Genomic DNA, 20,614 nt, shown 5'->3' with positions numbered 1-20,614 from the left:
TGCTCAAACCATTCAAAACTTTTATACACCTCAATCAGATCATCTCTCTGGTGCCTAGTCTCCGTAGTCTCCAGACACTGTAATTTGCAAAACTTCAGCCTTTCTTCGAAAGAGTTCATAAGAGATTAATAATTAAATAATAAGCCTTTCTTTGTAAGAGATTAATGAATGGAACACTGTTCCATTCTTTAATCCTGTAGCCCTTCTCTGTACTCATTCCAGCAGCTCTACATCCTTCTTAAAATGAGGCCTCCAGACCTGTATACAATAATCAAGGTGTGGCCTGACCATTGCCTTATACAAGGGGATACTCACATCCTTATCCCTGCTAGAAAAATTCTTGTATACCATTGACAAGAAAACATAAGCTACTCTTGCAGACCATCTGCACTGCTCAGAAAACTTCATATCTGCCTGCACAATTACCCTCAGGTCCTTTTCATTCTCTACCACTGTTGGTGTAGTACCACACAGTTGATACGTTGCTCTGGGGTTACTGCTTCCCATAGGCAGTACTTTACAATTGTCAATGTTAAACTTCAGTTGCCACCTCTCAGCCCATCTGCTCAACTTTTCTAGATCCTGTTGCAGCAGTGTCATTAATAACTCTGCCGACCTTCGTATTATGTTTGTTATTGTTTGTTATTTGGTTTTTAGGAGCATTAGCAACTAAGGCCATATTGCTCCAGGGATATGCGGTGGTCATTCCCTGACCTTTCCGCATCCTCCGTATTTGGTGGTGACGGGCTCAAACCCCGGTTTGATCAAGAAGCGTGTGCTACGCACTGCTGCTCCTTCCCACCTGGCTACGGAGGCGCCTCCTTCATATTATCTGCAAACTTGGACATTAAGCCTGATATGCCATCATCAATATCATCAATAAATACAGAAAACAACAATGGACACAACACTGAACCCTGAGGAACTCCACTAATAACATTAGTCCACAATGAGCAGAGTCCATTGATTACCACTCTTTGTCTTCTCCCACTCAACCATCCCTTTATCCATAGTAGCAGTTTGCTCCAATGCCACACTGCTCCAATTTGTGCAGCAGTCTTCCATGTGCAACAGTATCAAAAGCCTTTCTAAGATCCAAATATATGATAACAAAATTATTCTTTGCATCCAGTTCCTTTATGGACCACATCATAGTATCCAATCAAATTGGTCAGGCAAGACTTCCCCTTAAAAAACTCATGCTGTGTCCGAGCTATAACTGAAGTCTTTAGCATTAGCATAGGCATATGATGCAAGAAAGCAAGCTTATGCAGCATCAGCCAAAAAAAAAAAAAAAAAAAACCCTTCAACTTCATCCCCCTGTTCGTTCGAAATACCTGTCCAGCAGAGCCTTAAATTTATTTATGCTATCAACTTCCACAACAAGGGATGAAGTCTGTTCCACCAACCAACTTCCCGCTGGCTAAAGGCAAATTTCTGCACATCTATCCTACATCTGTCTTTCCTCAATTTGAATTTATGCCCTCTCAGGTGATTACTCTGAGCAAGAGGCAGTATCCCATCAGCATTGACTATGCTCAAACCATTCAAGGCTTTGTACACCTTGCTGGTGCCTAGTCTCCAGACACCGTAATTTGCAAAACTTAAGCCTTTCTTCGTAAGAGCAACCCTTCATTCCGTTCACTAACCTTGTTTTCCTTCTCTGTACTCGTTCCAGCAGCTCTACATCCTTCTTGAAATGAGGCCTCCAGGCCTGTATACAGTACTCAAGGTGCGGCTTGAGTACTGTATACAGGCCTGGAGGATGCGAGATACAAGGGAATAATCACCTCCCTACCCCTGCTAAAAAAATTCCTGTATATCATTGATAAGACACCATGAGCTACTATTGCAGCCCGTCTGCACTGGTCCTTTTCATTCTCTATCACTGTCAATGTAGTACCACAGAGTTGATATGTTGCTCTGGGGTTGCTGTTTCCCACATGAAGTACTTTACATATGACAATGTTAAACTTCATTTGCCACAACTCAGCCCATCTGCTCAACCTTTCCAGATCCTGTTGCAGCAGCATAGCGTCGGTAGCATCTTTAACAACCATGCCAACATTTGTATCATCTGGAAACTTGGACATTAAGCTTGATATACCATCATCGATATAATTTATAAATACAGAAAACAACCATGGACCCAACACTGAACCCTGAGGGACTCCACTAATAACATTAGTTCACGATGAGTAGTGTCCATTAATTACCACTCTCTGTCTTCTGCCACTCAACCATCCTTTTATCCATAGCAACAATTTGCCACTGCCACACTGCTCCAATTTGTGAAGCAGTCTTCCATTGTGCAACATTATCAAAAGCCTTTCTAAGATCCAAATATATCCAAATATGATAACAAAATTATTCTTTGCATCCAGTTTCTTTATGGACCACATCATAGTATCCAAATTGGTCAGGCAAGACCTTCCCTTAACAAAACCATGCTGTGTCTGAGCTATAACTGAATTCTTGTCAAGATGATCCTGCAGTGCTTCTTTAACCAGTGCTTCCATTAATTTTCCTGGAACAGAAGTTAAACTCACAGGTCTATAATTGCTTGTGTCAGCCTTTGATCCTCCTTTGTGAATTGGGGTTACATTCGCACATCTCCAATCTCTGGGTACCTCCACTGAGTCCAAGAAAGCTCTCATAATTATGGCTAACGGATTGCTTACTTCCTTTTCTGCATCCTTTAATATAACTGGATAGAACCCATCCACCCCAGGTGCCTTTTTTCAACAATTTCTCCTCCAATTTACTCTCAATTATTACAAGATTATCTAGCTCACTGCCAGTGTTTACTTCATCTATGGCATTCCCCTTCCTGAATAACTCCTCATGTGTGAATGTAAATGCAAAATATTGAATTAGCTTGTTAGCTACCTGAGCAGGATCATGAACAGTTGAACCATCGATATCAAGTGGACCAATCTGATTCATTCCCTTCCTTCTAAAGTTTACATAAGTAAAGAACTCCTTGCTGTTTTTCTTTGCATCTCTTGCCAATGATTTCTCGTAATCAACTTTCGCCTGCCTAACCTCCTTTGTAACTTGGTTACAGATCAATTTATATCTATCATAGGCTTCTGTGTCACGTGTTAGTTTATATGTATCCCATGCATTTTTCTTCTCTGCCATATGTCTCATTAGTTCATCTGACATCCATTTAGGCCTGAACCTTGAACAATATTTCTTAGTTGGTATGTAAAGCCTAGTAGCTTCCAAGTTACTTTGAATACGTTCTTTGAATGCTTCCCATTTTGAGTTTGCTGTTGGTAACATCATCAGTTGGTCCCACTGTATAGAGTTTAAACACTGTCTCAGACCATCGTAGTCGCCTTTACGAAAGCAATAACCCTTCCCTTTACCCCTGATGGTAGTTACCTCCTTGAGTAAATCCTACTTCAGCACACTGTGATCACTGCCACCTAGTGGTTCTTGTATCTGCAGATTCTTAATGCATGAAGAATCACTACTGATAATCAAATCAAGAGTATTGCTCCCTCTAGTTGCCTCCCGAACATGCTGATTTAGAAAACAATCATCCAATAAATTCACAAAAGCCTTGCTAGTCTGTGAGTGACCAACCCACAAATTCCAGTCAATATCTGGAAAATTAAAATCCCCCATTATAAAACTCTCTGATTTACTGGCCCACTCTATTTCACTGTACAGTTTCTTATTATACTCATTAGGCCTATAGCACACTCTTACTCTCAATTTTGATCTCCCAATGCTTATGTCACACCAAACTGACTCGACACTGCACTGTCCAGCGATGTCAACTGGCTTCACTTCCTTGGATTTTATGTGTTTCTTAACTAATAGCATAACCTCTTCTCCCTTCCTATATTGTCTATCCTTTCTGTAGACGTTGTACTCCCCAAACTCCAGTTCTGCATTACTTATAGCTGTGTGACATCACGTCTCTGATATTCCAACAATATCCACCTTTGATGCTTTGAGCAATACCTCAGATTCATTTACCAAACTCCTAGCATTGTTGTACACACAAGTATATATGCACCTGTTCTCTTTCTTAACTACCCTATTACACAACACATGTGTTTACATGTACCCCAATGACTCCCAGTAGTCTCTGAAATATCCTGCATCTTATTTTCCAAGCTGCTCCTGCTCATTCCAATAAAAGCAGTGCAAGAATCACTTTCATCTCTGCCAGTGGCTACTGTTAATCTATTAGTCGTTTTATCCTCCCAATCTAGGTTTTCCGACCCACCTAACACTGCCTCGATAGTATCAGCAAACATTCTTTCACCCTTTCTATTTAAGTGTATCCCATCCCTGTAGAAGCAGTCTCTCCTGTTAACAAGCACAGACCAGGCTGAAAAAAATTCTACCCCTTGAGCCTTGCACAGTCTTTCCAGGGCCGAATTGATCGACAAGGCTCTCATCATATACTCCCTCCTATCGTGTCTGGGCAGAATTGAAGACACTTTCAAATTCAACCCTAATTCTCGGCTTTTTTTTCCCAACAGTGACCTGTACTTGTTAAGTAATTCCGCCGGTCTCCTACTCTTAATATCATTAGTGCCAATGTATCACTTAAAAGATGATATCCACTCTACAACGTCATCAACCTTTGCTCCTGGCAGACATACCCTGGTCCTGTTCCACCTATCCTTTGTACAAAACATGTTTCCCGTTTCCCTGACAATAGAGTCACCAACAACTACTAGTTCCTTTAGGACCAGTGCATTCTGCCTTGGGGGTTGCTGCTGTGTTGCGTGATGGCCAAGTGCAAGATCTTGCGTTGGTGTGGGCAGCTGAGAGCTTGATGGGCCCCTCACTTTTAATCCTTCGAGGGCATCCATCCTGTCCTTCAAGCTCTCATATAGGCCCATAACAACACTGAGTTATTGCCTGATTTCCTTACACTCCTTGGCGCCTCAGTAGCCAGGTGGGAAGGAGCAGCAGTGCGTAGCACACGCTTCTTGATTAGACCGGGGTTCGAGCCCGTCACCACCAAATACGAAGATTGCGGAAAGGTCAGGGAATGACCACCGCATATCCCCGAGCAATATGGCCTTAGTTGCTAATGCTCCTAAAAACCAAACAACAAACAAACAAACAAACCTTACACTCCTTGCATCACGCACGTACAAAGACATCCCCCATGGCAGTATCATGTCCTGTACCTGACTGCTCCACAAACATCAAGCAAATAATGCATTTTAAAAGGCTGTGATTCAGAGGGCAACTGCCCCTCTTAGTTCTCCCCTGAGCCACAGTACTCTAATTAGGTTGAGCCTTTTGTTTTGCTGCTCTGCTCTGAATCATGATTTCGATTTAATTTCAGTAAAATTTCAATTTCAGTACAAAATTAAAACCCGAAACTTGTATCCCAACACTGTTTTAACGCTATATTTATGTTTCAGTATTGAGTGTTATCTACGAAATCCCTTTATATAACTTCCGTATCAAGTTAAGTATTAATTATTTATTTTTGCTAATTATTTATGTTACGTAATCTAAGTCGTTATATGTATATAATTAAAAGTACAATTGACAGTGAAGTTCAACAAGATTAATAGATTTACTGATTAATTGACAATATTATATTATGTACTATACTATACTAAGCTTATGCTATCTAGTTCGAAATATTCTGTATCACGTAACAATGGCGGCAATTACGAATGGTAAATCTACGGACACTTAAGTATCGATTAACTTCCAAATCTCGCTGTCTCAATCCAGAATAAACTAAGGATCCTGACTAGCCACTTACAGAAAATAATTTGATATAACAATTGGTTAATAAATCGGCTAAATATGGTTAAAAAAAAAATCCTCTCTTTCAACGGAGCTGCAACTTGTAACACATGGATTTGATACCCTTACCGATACTAAGTAATAGCTACAAAATCTCTATCTAAGTTAAACTTTAAACTAAGTATCGTAACTAGGAATATAAAGCTACTCTAGAAAATAAGTTAATATGCCAATTTAAGCTAATAAAACAGAAAATAAATCAGAAAAAAACTTCTCTGTTCCAGGAGCGGCAATAAGCTACGTCTGCACAGGCTACTCTCGTTCTGAAAAATGAGAACGTCTAGATGTTCTCGTTTTTGAACAACTTGTCTAGATGTTCCTGCAACACTTCTTTAACCAGTGCCTCCATTAATTTCCCTGGAACAGAAGTTAAACTGACAGGTCTGTAATTAGCTGTGTTGCCCTTTAATCTGTCTTTGTGGATTGGGGTCACATTTGCATATCTCCAGGCCATGGGTACCTCTTGAGTCCAAGGAAGCTCTCATAATTATCGCTAGGGGTTTACTTATTTCCTTTGCTGCTTCCTTTAACATAACTGGATAAATTCCATCCACCCCAAGTGCCTTTCTTATGTTTATCTTCAACAATTTCTCCTACACTTTACTCTCAGTTATTACAAGATTCTTTAGCTTACTGCCAGAGTTGAATACACCTCTGGCATTCCCCTTGCTGAATAACTCCTCATGTGTGAATGTCGATGCAAAATATTCATTTAGTTTGTTAGCTACCTGAGGAGGATCATCAACAGTTGACCCATCGATATCAAGTGGACCAATCTGATTCATCCCCTTCCTTCTAGAGTTTACATAAGTAAAGAACTCTTTGTTGTTTTTCTTTGCATCCTTTGCCAAAGATTTCCCGTAATCCTGCCTAACCTCCTTTGTGACTTGGTTACAGAGTAGCTTATATCTATAATAGGCTTCAGTGTCACCTCTTAATTTATATGTATCCCATGCATTTTTCTTCTCTGACTCATTAGTTCATCTGATATCCATTTAGACCTAAATCTTCAACAATATTTCTTAGTTGGTATGAAAAGTCTAGTAGCTTCCGAGATTAATTCTTTGATTGCTTCCCATTTTGAATTTGCTGTTGGTAATGTCATCAGTTGGTCCCACCGTATAGAATTTAAATACTGTCTCAGACCACTGTAGTCACCTTTACAAAAGCAAAAACCCTTCCCTTTACCCCGATGTTAGTTACCTCTTTGAGTAATTCTCACTTCAGCACACTGTGGTCACTGCCACCTAGTGGTCCCTTTATCTGCAGATACTTAATTCATGAAGAATCACTACTGATAATCAGATCAAGGGTATTACTTCCTCTAGTTTCCTCCCGAACATGCTGCTGTAGAAAACAATCATCCAGCAAATCCACAAAAGCCTTGCTAGTGTGTGAGTGACCAACCCACAAATTCCAGTCAGTATCTGGGAAATTAAAATCCCCCATTATAAGACTCTGATTTACTGGCCCACTCTATTTCCTTGAAAAGTTATTTATTATACTCATCAGAGTCATTAAGCCTATAACACACTCCTACTCTCAGTTTTTCTTTCCCAGTTCTTATGCTAATTATTTATGTTACGTAATCTAAGTCGTTATATGTATATAGTTAAAAGTATGTCACACCAAACTGACTCGACACTGCACTGTCCATCCATGTCGACTGGCTGTACTTTCTTGGATTTTGTGTTTTCTTAACCAATAGCATAACCCCATCCTCTCTTCCTATTCTGTCTATCCTTCCTTTTGACATTGTACTCCTCAAATACCAGTTTTGCATTCCTTATATCTGTGTGACACCACATCTCTGTTATCCCAAAAATTTCTGCCTTTGATGTTTTGACCAACATCTCAAATTTACCAAACTCCTAGCATTGGTGTATATGCAAGTATATAAGCTTTGTATAGCTTAGCTTAGTATTGCAAAACTTTCCTAGTATTTGTATACCTGTTCCTATTCTTAGCTACCCTAACACAGCCCATGTATTTACTTGTTCCACAATGACTCCCAGTCTCTGGAAGTCCCTGCACCTTGTTTTCCAGGCTCCTACTCATTCCAATAGAATCTGATCAGATCCTATTGGAATGAGCAGAATCTGATCAGAAATTCATAAAAGTGGTAACATTAAACAACTGATAACCTTACCCACATTCCGAATAAGTGGCATGCGTAGTTTATGGTAATATGTCTTAATGCCTAATCAAAAAAATATATATATGTTTAATGCTGCTTGTTTTTTTAAATTAGAGAGGGAGCAGTTTTAAAAAAAATAAGTTTTTGTCCTGTGAATAATGAAAAATATTTTCTAAAGATTTTTTTTTTTTTTTACATAGCCAGAACGATCAACAAGAAACAACAAACATGGCCATAATGGAAATAGGGCTTCCCTCTGGTTATGTAGCTGATGTTGATGCTCTGCCTAGCATTTTACAGATTCCTAAAGTAAAAAGAGTTGATGCAATTGAAGAAGACACAGGTGTAATAATATACTTTGATAGGGTATGGATGAATTTTGTTAATATTTATAAACTAATAATTGCTCCTACTACCTAGATTATATTTTCCCACAGAACTTCAACAAATACAGCTCAATAAAAGTTCAATAACTGGTATCCAAAACATGACTGTTAAAGTGCCATATTATTAGATATTCCAATGTATAATAGAAATATCCATGAAATTTGTTCTATGAACTACATAAAAATCCAAAATTAATATACATTTTCCCTTAATAATCAACTGCCTTTCTATATTTTATCTACTTATGTTGCATAATGCATGTCATTGTTATTATTTGGTTTTTAGGAGCATTGGCAACTAAGGCCATGTTGCTCCGGGGATATGCTGTGGCCATTCCCTGACCTTTCCGCATCCTCCGTATTTGGTGATCACGAGCTTGAACCCTGGTCTAATCAAGAAGCGTGTGCTATGCACTGCTGCTCCTGCCCACCTGGCTATGGAGGCACCTATTATTGTTATAATTAGCACATGTAAGGAATATTGTCAAATTAGTCGAAATATATAGTTTTCTTTTTTTTTAAGTTGTTTACCTTGTAATTGTTGTTACTGCACTGAGGTATCTAAATAATCCATTGGTGTTGATAACTATATTTTGCACTGTTTTTACACTAATATTTTCCCACTACACTTTGTTCTCACATTTCCTGCACTTCTCTTCTAGTCCTCTGTCAACAGTTGAGTGTTTTCACCACTTATCACTCATTTACGGAGATCTGGGTTCAAAGCCATCACTGGAGAAATTTCTAAGGGTTTTTTCAGTTCAGACTGTAGCTACCCAATCTCAGGTGGAGTGAGTATGGTTTCTCGCTGTTAGTTATTCAGCCTTGAACAACATGCAGACCTGCCCATAAACACACACTTGCACAAACATAATATACACTGGTGCAATATGGTCTAAGTCACTGATGTGCCTGAACCCCAACAACTTCTCTTCTAACACAAATTTGTTGTATTTTTATTTGTGACTGTAACTTCATTATTGGTACTGCAAGTTCATGGAGATAGAAGCTCATAATTTTGAAGGGGGAAGAGAGAGGAGTAGTAGGGCAGATAGGAAAAATAGGACTGCTTCTTGCCTAACACAGCTCAAAATAACTTCAGCTGTCATTTCCTCCGAATTTGTATGACTGCTCCAGATTGAAAGATTGAAAACAGAAAATGTATTTATAATTTTTTTCTGCTCCATATTCATTAAGTATTTTAGACCCCTAAAATTTTAATGTCAATCTACAGGAACGAAGAGAATGAACATTAGTCCATATCCCATTCATATTAAAATACTTTGTTCTGCTCACCAATTTTTCTGTCCTTCTCTGCACCGATTCCAGCAGCTCTACGTCCTTCTTAAAATGAGGACTCCAGACTTGTATGCAGCACCCAAGATGTGGACTGAAAATTGCTTTATACAAAGGGATAATCACCTCCTTATCCTTGCTATCAAAATTCTGGTATATCATTAAAACACCCCATGAGCTGGCCTGGGGGCTCGTCTGTACTGCTCAGAGAACTTTATATCCAACTGCACAATTACAATTTCGACAATTCTGAGTGTAGTACCAAACAGTTGGTATATTACTCTGGGATTACTCCTACCCATATGCAGAACTTTGCATTTATCAATGTTAAATTTCAATTGTCATTTCCCTGCCCACTGCCAAACTTTTCTATATCCTTTTGTAGTATCATACTGTCCTTACTGTCATTAACCATCCTGCCAACCTTTGTATCATCTGCAAAGAAAGGTTGTATGCAGGTATTCATTGATATCATTGATAAATACTGAAAACAACAATCGGCACAACACAAAACCTGGTGTTGTGCCCATTTCACTTTCTGCTGTTGAAACCCTGGAGGACTCCAATAATAACATTAGTCCATATCCCATTCATATTAAAATACTCTGTGAGCTTGTGCACATAACACACACATTATAAAATTGCTTCTAAAAATATGTGCATCAGGATGCCAGAGTGTATCATGTGTTGATTTTCTTCGAGGCTTCCTTCAAAATTAGATAAACGGTGTCATTTTGGTGATGGCACTGCTTAGCCAGTTATATGGATATCATGAATAATGTGGTGTGTTGGTTTGTTATATTACTAATTGCGTTGTAGCTAGCTAACAGTAGAGTAGAAAAGCCAGGAAAGTTACTGGTTGGTCCATCCTTGCTACTAGGAGGCAAGCAGTCTACTTTTTTTTTTACCATGGGAAGTGTTTTGCAATCCTGAAGTTGCAGGAGCCTAACCCTCGAAGAAAAATATTAGCAGTTTGCCCCAACCATCCAAGATCTGGCCAGAAGACAGACAATGGAGACTGTAACATGGATTTGCAGAAGACTGGACAGTGAAGATTATAGGTGGGAAGGATCAGAATAGGATACACCCCCCCCCCCCAAATAGAGGTTTCACTTCCAGGAGAACCTGGCAGTTAGCTGAGAATGCCAAACTTGAGATGAGCCTTTAACGTCAGTAATATTCCACCACTGGGGTTAAGCAAGAAATTAAAGGGAAATAGTTTGAGTTGGATGAGGAAAGGATTAAAGAGCATGGGAAAAGAGAGAGAGAGATACACTTAAATGATTAGGGGTCAGTATGGTGTTCTTTGCCTGAAGAAATGCAAGAGACATCCGAGGAAAATCACTACAGTATTTGTTCTGTAGATGGAAAGATCTGAAAGAGCAGTCCAAAGGAATCGATCCAATGGGAGGGATGATAGAAGACTGTAGAAATACAACAGTTCCATGAAGAACACAGTGCAGGTGGTCTAGAGGAGGCCTAGTTGATGATCAGGAGATAGAATATGAATACAGTACAAAAGTCAAGCCAGAAGTTCAGTTTTGCTGAAGATACACAAATGTACAAATATCTCAGTTATACTATCTGAGATTTCATGCTTCTTTGGGCTCTGAAATTGTTGGGTAAGGTAAGGCTGAGTGAAGCACACATTGCAAGAGGTCCAGAGGGATCTCAGAGAACTGGGCTTTGTTGTTGTTGCTGCTGCTGGAGCTAATGACATAAGGACTCTCTGGGCAAAATTGTGTCTTTCTAATAGTTAAGAAGAAAGAAATAACTTTATTGTAAATTTCAATCATATTTTAGGATATTGTTCAGTCCAGTCTAAGAAATAAGTAGCTCTTCCATATTAGCATCATCTCCAAGGATGTGAAATAGTACTGGTACAGTTGTACATTTTTAAGTGACTAAAATATACTGGAATGAATAGTTTAAAGGTGAGGATAGTATTTTAATAAATGATGAATAGTGAATTGTGTGCATGTGTATATGCACAATGGGGAGTTGGAATTCATTACAAGGTGCAAGTGAGTGAGATATGTATGTCCAATCCTTAGTCTTGATAATCTTACTTCCTCTCTCCTGCTTTGCTGGAGGGTGGAGGTCCACAGCTTTGGGAACTGGACTATTTGATGTCCAGGATGTAAAATATGAATAGGGTGCAACAGACAACCGAGCAGTCCTGGATAAGTATCTGCCTGTTATTACTCTTGTGCACCAATTACAGGAGTAATAACAGGATATTTGTTGGTTTCATGCTTCTTTGTGGCTCAGAGGTTTCTGGGGCTAGTAACATAATTTTGCATAGAAAATAGAGCTAGTTCTCTTGATATCATAGTGACATGTGTTTCCTGTGTGTTCCTATCATAGTGTTTTATGGTAGGTAAACGAGCCACCTCTTGTAAATAACAATGGTCAGTAAATTATGTCAGTAATGGTCACTGAACTGCTAGCTTGCCTCTTGTACTGTATTCTATCTCCTGTCATCAACTAGCTCAGTTCTCAAGGACTCCTCTGGACCTGCTCCACTGTGTTCTTCAGAAACTTGCATTTACTAGGAATACTGTTCAAGTGCAACTAACAAAAAAGACATCAAGCTTCTTGAAAGGGTCCAAAGATGGGTAATTCACCTGGTAAGATTGGCAAAAGGGCTTCATATGAGGAAAGATTTCAAATATATGGGTTGCACAGCTTGAAAACTAGGCACCTTAGAGGAGACTTGAGATGTTTAAGGCTCTGAGAGGCAAAAGTAAAATAAATGATGATGAAATTTTCAGTTATAAATGATTCTGGAACTAGGGGCCATAAATTCAAGTTACAGTGGGAGATGTTTAGACTGAATTGCAGGAAGCTTTATTTTAGCTGGAGAGTTATAAATTTCTGGAGTAAGTTACCTACATGGGTGGTTGAGGCTGACAGTTTGGGGAAATTCAAAGGTCAGCTGGATACTTACCTATGGAAGAAGGGAAATGCATAGGTTGTCTATTTTCTTTTCTTTTATTATTTATTATAATTGTTTATTTTATTTAATTTTATTATTATATCCTTTTTTTTTTTTTTTTTTTTTTTTTTTTACCTGTGCTGCATAAGCCTTAGGCTTCCTTGCACCATATGGCAATTACTAATACTAATTGGTAAATGTCAATATAACATTCTTCCACATAGGACAGGAACTACAGATTTACAGTTGATACCACCTTGGCAGATAATCCTACGACTCTTGAAGAAAGTGGGCACCTGAGTGGTTAGTCAGTCTACAAAGAAGCCTACAGATATCAAAGTCAAAGAATCCACTAAATCCCACTTCTGACCAAGTATCCATAGACAGTCCCTTTGCCATGAGAGGTGGTGGGTACCAATTAAGTTCTGATAGTCCAAAAGAGATCCCATTAGTAGAACGCTGACCTCCCACCAATGAGAGAGGCCAGTGGTCATTGTAGAATTCCACAGTTAAGAATGCTTAGGGGATGTTAGTGGCCAGCAGTGAAGTTAGTTCCTTGGCCTTCTATTTAGGAATAGGAGGCATTTGCTCCATAGTTGTGGTGAGCACTAGGAGCAATTGCTCCTAATGCTCACCAACAAACAACTGTTCCTGCAGGGAACAGTTTCTGCTGGTGAGCATTAGATGGCTCACCAGAAGATGATGCATCAAATGCTCAGATGGTGAGCATTTGAGCATTAGATGGTACATTTGGATTTAGCTTAAAGCCTTTGCAGAGATAGAATAGCAAACCTGTTTGGTTAATGAATACTTGTTCCCATGAAAATACAGAGTGTGCATACTTGACTGGGGTTGGAAGGTACTGTGGTCATGAGGGTAGATACAGTTTATCTTCAGGAAAAGTAACAATTGCTGTTTAGAGTATTCCTGCTTCAAAATGATTTGTACAATTGTGTAGGGTATGAGACCAGTCTTCCATGGCACTACAGGAAAAAACGGTGGGGGTATTTAAGCCTAGGGAATAGAGTGAGTTGGAATTTAGGGAGCCATGGCCCAGTAAGGATGTAGTTAATAAAAAAAGTCTTGAAGAGAACCAGGGCCTGACCTTGGAGTCCATGTAATTTAACTATTTTCTTGGTGACAGGTTCTTTGTCGGTAATTCCCTCATCAGTAATTGTCTATCTACTGTCAAATGAAAAGTAGCTTGTTTCTGATGCTAACCTTTTACTTTTTAGGTCATGTTTTAGTTTAGGACTATTCTGCATATTTCCTTCGGAATATAGAACCCCAGAGGCTCACATTTGGCAAGTATGGGCTTGAGCTGGATATCACCATTCTTCTCTTTCTTGGTGATTCCCTTTTGACATTCTCTCTCTCTCTCTCTCTCTCTCTCTCTCAGGGTAACTCACGAATTTTTTTTTTTTTTTTGGCTGGTGCAGCATAAACCTCAGGCTTCCCTGCACCATATAGCTAATAATCATAATAATATTTTTACAGAGGCAATAAGGTAGTAGGCAACTTCAAGATCCATTGGTACACTTCAAGATCCACAAATCATTAGAGGAGATGGACATATGTTGTGGGCATTTTATTTTTTTATTTTTTATTTTTTTTTTTAGCTGATGGTGTATAAGCATGCTTCCTTGCGTCATTTACCACTACTAGTACTAAAGAAATCTAAAACACTAGGTAATTACTTTATTTGTTTATTTTATTTAATAATAAGGTGTCTCAATCTCTATCTTGAACCAAGTATTAACACCATAGGGCTTTGGTCCAAGTGGCAAATGATGCAAGGAAGCAGGCTTATATACAGGGTTGTTAAAATTAAAGTATCCCTATGTAGAGGGCTCTGGAGCCAGTTCAAAGATTCATACTGAACAGAAATTTGGACAACAGGTACAATGAAGAATGTGTTCGCCATTTATTGGAAAAAAAATTAGTTACAAAATTTGTCACTATATGGCACTGTGGCAATACAAATCCCTTGAAGAGTGCTACAATTGTTCAATGTGTCTTCCATTTTGGTCAACAACAGTTTCCATTTGAAGAACAGAATTTTCTACAGCAGAGCATGACATGTCAACTGGAATAGCCAGCACATGACGTCTAATGCTGTCCTTCAGATCTGCCAGAGTTTTTGACATCCTTCCTGATACACCTGGTTCTTCAAAACACCCCACAATGAAACCCCTTCAAAACACCCCAGAAGTCGCATGGGGTGAGATCCGGTGATCAGGGTAGCCAAGATATCTGTAAACAACGGCTGGCGACTCTATTGTCAGGGAGATAGGAAATATACTGTGTAAAAAGAATAGATGGAATAGGACCAGTGTATGTCTGCCAGAGGAAAAAGTTGATGACGTTGAAGAGCAGATATCTTTTAAGGGCACAAAAGGTGCTATCGTTGTACAAGTTGGTCTAATGACATTAAGAGTAGATCTGCAGCCTTACTTAAGAAGTACAGATCAGTGTTGAAAAAAAGTTGCAAGTTAGGGTTAAATTTGAAAGTGTTTGAAATTCTGCATAGATATGATAGGAGGGAGTATATCATGAGAGCCTTTGATCAATTCGGCCCTGGAAAGATTGTGCAAGGCTCAAGTGGTAGAATTTTTTTCAGCCTGGACTGTACTTGTTAACAGGAGAGACTGCTTCTACAGGGATGGGATACACTTAAATAGAAAAGGTGCAAGAATATTTGCTGATGCTTTTGAGCCGGTGTTTGGTGGGGTGGAAAACTGCTAGTTTTGGGGGTTAAGGTATACAGACTAACAATGGACTGAGGCAAAGGTGAAAGTGATTATTGCACTGCTTCTATTGGAATGAACAGCAGCCTTAAAGCGAGGTGCAGAGGATTTCAAGGACTGCTGGGACTCATCATGGAACAAGTAAATACATGCATTGAGTTATGGCAATTAAGAGTAAGAATTAGTGCATGAACATGCTAGGAGTATAGTAAATACACTGGATGAATTTGAGGTGGTGGTGAAGACATCAAATGCAGATATTATTGGGATATCAGAGATGTGGTGTCACACAGATATAAGGAATGCAGAATTGGAATTTGAGTAGTACAATGTGAGGAGGGGTCATGCTGTAAGTTAATAAACACAAACTCTAAGGAAGTGTATCCAGTTGACATGGGTGGACAGTGCAGTGTTAAGTCAGTTCGGTGTGACATAATTACTGGGAAAAAAAAATTGAGTAGAAGTGTGTTGTAGGCCTAATGACTCTGATCAGTCTACAGAGAAATAAAGTAGGCCAGTAAATCAGATTGTCTTATAATGGGGTATTTTAACTTCCCAGATATAGACTGGAACTTGTGGGTTGGTCACTCACAAACTAGCAAAGACTTTTGTGGATTTACTGGTTGATTGTTTTTTCTACCGCAGCATGTTTGAAAGCAACCAGAAGGAATAATCTTCATCTGATTATCAGCAGTTATTATTCATGCATTAGGAATCTGAAGATAAAGGAATTACTAGGTGGCAGGATCACAGTGTACTGACACAATCAGCAAATTTTAGTTGGGTCAACTTCTCTCTATTTAGGTTAATTCCTCGTGGTGTTCATTTTAGGACTCTAGTAATAGTAATGGAGGAATGTGATGCTTATTGGAGGCTTGAAGTGGTGGAACCCATGTTTAGTCTCTAGAGCTAAGTTCCGGCCAACCCTTCCCTATCTCTTCCATCATGCAGTATGATTGATGATTTTTGAGGTTATGATGAATGTCGTGGCGAGATCCAATATTCCTTACATTTCGAGGGTACAGCTCTAAAACGGTGTTCGCAGGCCGGCCGCTAGATAGTACACCGGACCAAACCTACTTATAACTCTCTAGGAGGCTTCCGGATCAGCTAGTGTATAATCTTGCTACCTCTACTCTGCCAGATAGTGACTGGAGGGAGTCCGAGTAGTGTGTATGCGGGGAGCATTGTCGAGGCCACGTTATGTCAAGGATCTGGGTATATTCTTACCACATGTACGCCATATCCAAAAATTTCATTACTTCATACAGCATGTCCCACCCACTTTTTCTTACTATTGAATACACCATGAATTGTCAAAATAATAGAGCAAGCTTATCTGCGAAAAGATCTAAACCTCCCAAGCACTTCCTAATTCATTTCACAAATATACGTGGTCTCAATTCTAATCTCAACGATGTCCATTTCCACTTGCAGTCTTCCAAACCCCATGTACTTTTTCTGACTGAATCTCAGTTATCAGTTGATTCAACTACTGCTCATCTCAGATGTCCAAATTATTTGCTGTATGATTCCTTTCGCCTCAAAGGTGGTACTTGTGCATATGTCCGTTCTGATATTCCCTGTCAGAGACGGCAATTTGGAATCTCCTCTCTTTGATCTTCTCTGACTTAAAATCTCTCTACCTCATTGTGTAAAATTCATCTGTTGTCTCTACCGTTCTCCCAACTCCACTAATCACTTGGAGCTCTTTGACTTCCTCTCTTTGCAACTTGACTTTCTCCAGTCCAACTTTCCTAACAGTGAGGTAATTTTCCTTGGTGATTTTAACGTTCACAACTCCAGCTGGCTTCCGTTTTCTAGTCACACCGACCCAGCAGGTCGAGATGCTGAGGCTTTTGCAATTACTAATGACCTAGCACAGATTGTTCATTTACCTACAAGAATACCGGACAATCCTAATCATACAGCCAATACGCTTGATCTTTTTCTCACAAACAACCCTTCTAAGTACAAGGTTGAAGTGAGAGGTCCTTTAGGCACTTCAGATCACAACTTGGTGATTGTCTCTTCTCCAATGGGACCTTTATCTCATGGCTATTCCCAACCACGTGTTGTTTGGCATTACAAGAATGCAAAATGGGATGACCTGCGAGACTTCTTTTCTTCTTTTCCTTGGTCTGATTACCGTTTCAAAACTTCTGATGTCAACGTTTGCTCAGATCATGTCAGCGAAATTATTCTTGCAGGAATGGAATCCTTTATCCCACACTCCACTTTAAAATCTCGTCCTTTATCTAAACCTTGGTTTTCCAATAAATGTGCTAAGGCTGTCCAAGAGACGAACGTTGCATATCGTAATTGGCTTGTTTCTAATTCTTCAGTTTCATTTTCTGCCTACACCAAAGCTCGCAACAATTGTAAAGCAGTTATTAATCAGTCCAAACTAGAGTTTGAACAGGCTAAGAGTAGAAAACTTGCTTCTTGCCCTAAAGGTAGCCGAGCATTCTGGTCTCTTGCCAAAGCTATTGGCCGCAACTTTTGCCCATCTCTGCTCCCACCTCTGTCCAAACCAGATGGTTCTGTTGTCACTTCAGCCAAGGATAAAGCTGACCTGCTAGCATCCCATTTTTCTTCCAGCTCATGTATTAATGATCTTGGTAAAACACCTCCCACCATTCCTAACACGCTCCATTCAATGCCTCCTGTGGTCTTCCGTCAAAAGGATATCAGAAGGATTTTGATGAATCTTGATGCTAAGAAAGCTCCAGGTCCGGATGGTATTTCTTCACTTGTTCTCAAAACCTGTGCTCCTGAACTTACTCCTATTCTTTGCCGCCTTTTTTCACTTTCTTATTCCAAAGGTGTTTTTCCTTCTGCTTGGAAATTTGCTCATATCCAGCCAGTTCCTAAAAAGGGTGACAAATGCCTCCCATCCAATTATCGTCCCATTGCAATTACTTCTACTCTTTCTAAAGTAATGGAGAAATCAATTAATCGCCAACTCTTAAACTACCTAGAAACCTTCCGTCTGATCAACGGTGAAACACAAGTAGTTGCTCTTGACATCTCAAAGGCTTTTGATCGTTGGCATAAAGGTCTTCTAAACAAGCTTCCATCTTATGGTTTGCCAACTGTTTTTTTGTAATTGGTTATCCAGTTTTCTCTCTGATCGCTCACTGAGGGTGATGGTAGATGGCTCTCTGTCTTCTAACTTTTCCACTAATGCTGGTGTCCCCCAAGGTTCAGTTCTTTCCCCCATTCTTTTCCTCTTGTATATCAATGACCTTCTTCCATTGACTGGAAATCCTATCCATAGTTTTGCCGATGATAGCACATTGCATTCAACTTTCCATTTTGAGAAACCTTGTCCAGCTCAATCAGCTTCAAGTTCTCGAAAATCTGCTGCCAATTCCTTAAATGCCGATCTTCAGGTAATTCTCCAGTGGGGCAAAGACAACTTAGTTGATTTCAACCCTTCTAAAACTCAATCTTGTCTTATATCTCACAAAAAGGATTCTTCTGCTCCTATGCTTATCTTTAGTGACACTCCGATTTCTAGGCAAAATGATATATCTCTTTTGGGGATTACCCTGACTTCTAATCTCTCTCGGCACATGCACATTACAAATATTGCTTCCTCTGCATCTAAAAAACTTGGTTTTCTCTTTCGCTCTCGGCGTTACTTTTCTCCCAAACAGCTGCTCACTCTGTATAAATCGCAAATTCGCCCTGCCATGGAATATTGTTCCCACATCTGGGGTGGTGCCCCCAAAACCTCTCTCAGGCTTCTTGATTCCATTCAGAAGAGGGCAGTTAGGTTAATTAATGATTCATCTGTAACAGAGTCTCTCCACTCGCTTTCTAATAGACACACTGTTTCTGCTGCATGCCTCTTCTACAGATACTTCCATGGGTACTGTTCTTCTGAATTGGCTTCTATAATTCCCGCTCTCTCTTTCAAAACAGTCCGAACACGTGCCGCCACCAGCCAACATCCATTTACTGTCCAACTTCAAACCCACAGAACCAACTTTTCATCTTCCTCATTTATTCATTCAACTGCCGCTTTCTGGAACAACCTTCCTTCATACGTATTTCCTGAAAATTACAATCTACAGAAGTTCAAGTCCAATATCAACAAATATCTTCTTTCATCTTCTCAACCTCCAACCCAAGCACGGTACTAAGTACTATAGGTTATAATTCCTCTCGTGTTTGGGGTTCTCATAAAAAAAAAAAAAAAAAGAAAGCAAGTGTATGAGCTTACTTAACACCAGCAGGGAAAAAAAAAAAAAATCCATATCCATTCCCTCTAAACGTTTGTCCAGTTCCTCCTTTAATTTATTTAAGCTATCAACTTCCACAAAAAACAGATGGAAGTTTGTTCCACCAATCAAATACCCACTGGTTAAAGGCAAATTTCTACACATCTATTCTACTTCATATCTGATCCTCAGAAAAATTTATACATGACTGCACAATTACTTCCACTCTTTTTTCATTTTCTACCACACATTTGGTACATTTCTCTGGGATTACTTCTACCCATGTGCAGTACTTTGCATTTGTTAATGTTAAACATCAGTTTCCACTTCTCAGCCCATTTCCCAAATTTTCTATATCCTGTTGCAGTAGCCCACTGCCATTACTGTCATTAACAATCCTACCAACCTTTGTATCATCTGCAAACTTCAACATTAAGCCTGATATACCTTCATCAATATTATTGATAAATATACAAAACAACAGTGGGCCCAACACCGAACCCTGGAGGACTCCACTAATAGTCCACAAAGAGCAGATCCATTGATTACCACTGTCTTCTCCCACTCAACTACCCTTTTATCCATTGTAGCAACCTACCCTTAATACCATACTGCTCCAATTTGTACAGTAGTCATCCATGCACAACAGTATCAAAAGCTTTCCTGAAATCCAAGTATCAGGAATCTGCTGACGAAGCTAGTGGGAGTCAGAAGTGTTCAAAGTTGCTAAGTGGATTTTCTTATTTATTGATTTGAAATTGTTTTTCTAAAACTTTTGATTTAAATTTAGTAGTATAGCATTATTTTGTGATTTTCTGATTAATCTGGTGTATTTATTCTTTACTCGCCCTTGTTATTGCATAAAAGTATTGGTAAGGGTATCAAATCCACGTGTTACAAGTTGCAGATTCGCTGAACGAGACGTTTTTTAGCCATATTTAGCCGCTTTATTGACCTATTGTTACATCAAATTATTTTCTTTAAGTAGCTTATAGACCTAGTCAGGATCCTTAGTTTATTCTGAATTGAGACAGTGAGATTTGGAAGTTAATTAATACTTAATTGTCCGTAGATTTACC

At 39.3% G+C, this 20,614-nt stretch overlaps 1 protein-coding gene across 2 annotated transcripts in view; it reads left to right on the top strand.

The window, feature by feature from the left end:
• Positions 1-20,614, top strand: part of LOC150079048 (CD109 antigen-like) — a 1,092,235-nt gene that overhangs the window by 1,022,724 nt on the left and 48,897 nt on the right. For both annotated transcript variants that reach the window (XM_090384122.1, XM_090384121.1), the window contains exon 33: positions 8,140-8,305. In XM_090384122.1, the coding sequence (XP_090240248.1) occupies positions 8,140-8,305 (166 nt within the window). The remainder of the gene's footprint in view (positions 1-8,139; positions 8,306-20,614) is intronic.

Source organism: Mastigoproctus giganteus, chromosome 10 (genome assembly GCF_048544385.1).
Source record: "Mastigoproctus giganteus isolate SK-2022 chromosome 10, ASM4854438v1, whole genome shotgun sequence".
In the NCBI taxonomy this organism is placed as follows: domain Eukaryota; kingdom Metazoa; phylum Arthropoda; class Arachnida; order Uropygi; family Thelyphonidae; genus Mastigoproctus; species Mastigoproctus giganteus.
Note: the sequence above shows the minus strand (reverse complement) of the source record. Positions and strands in the feature narration are given on the sequence as shown.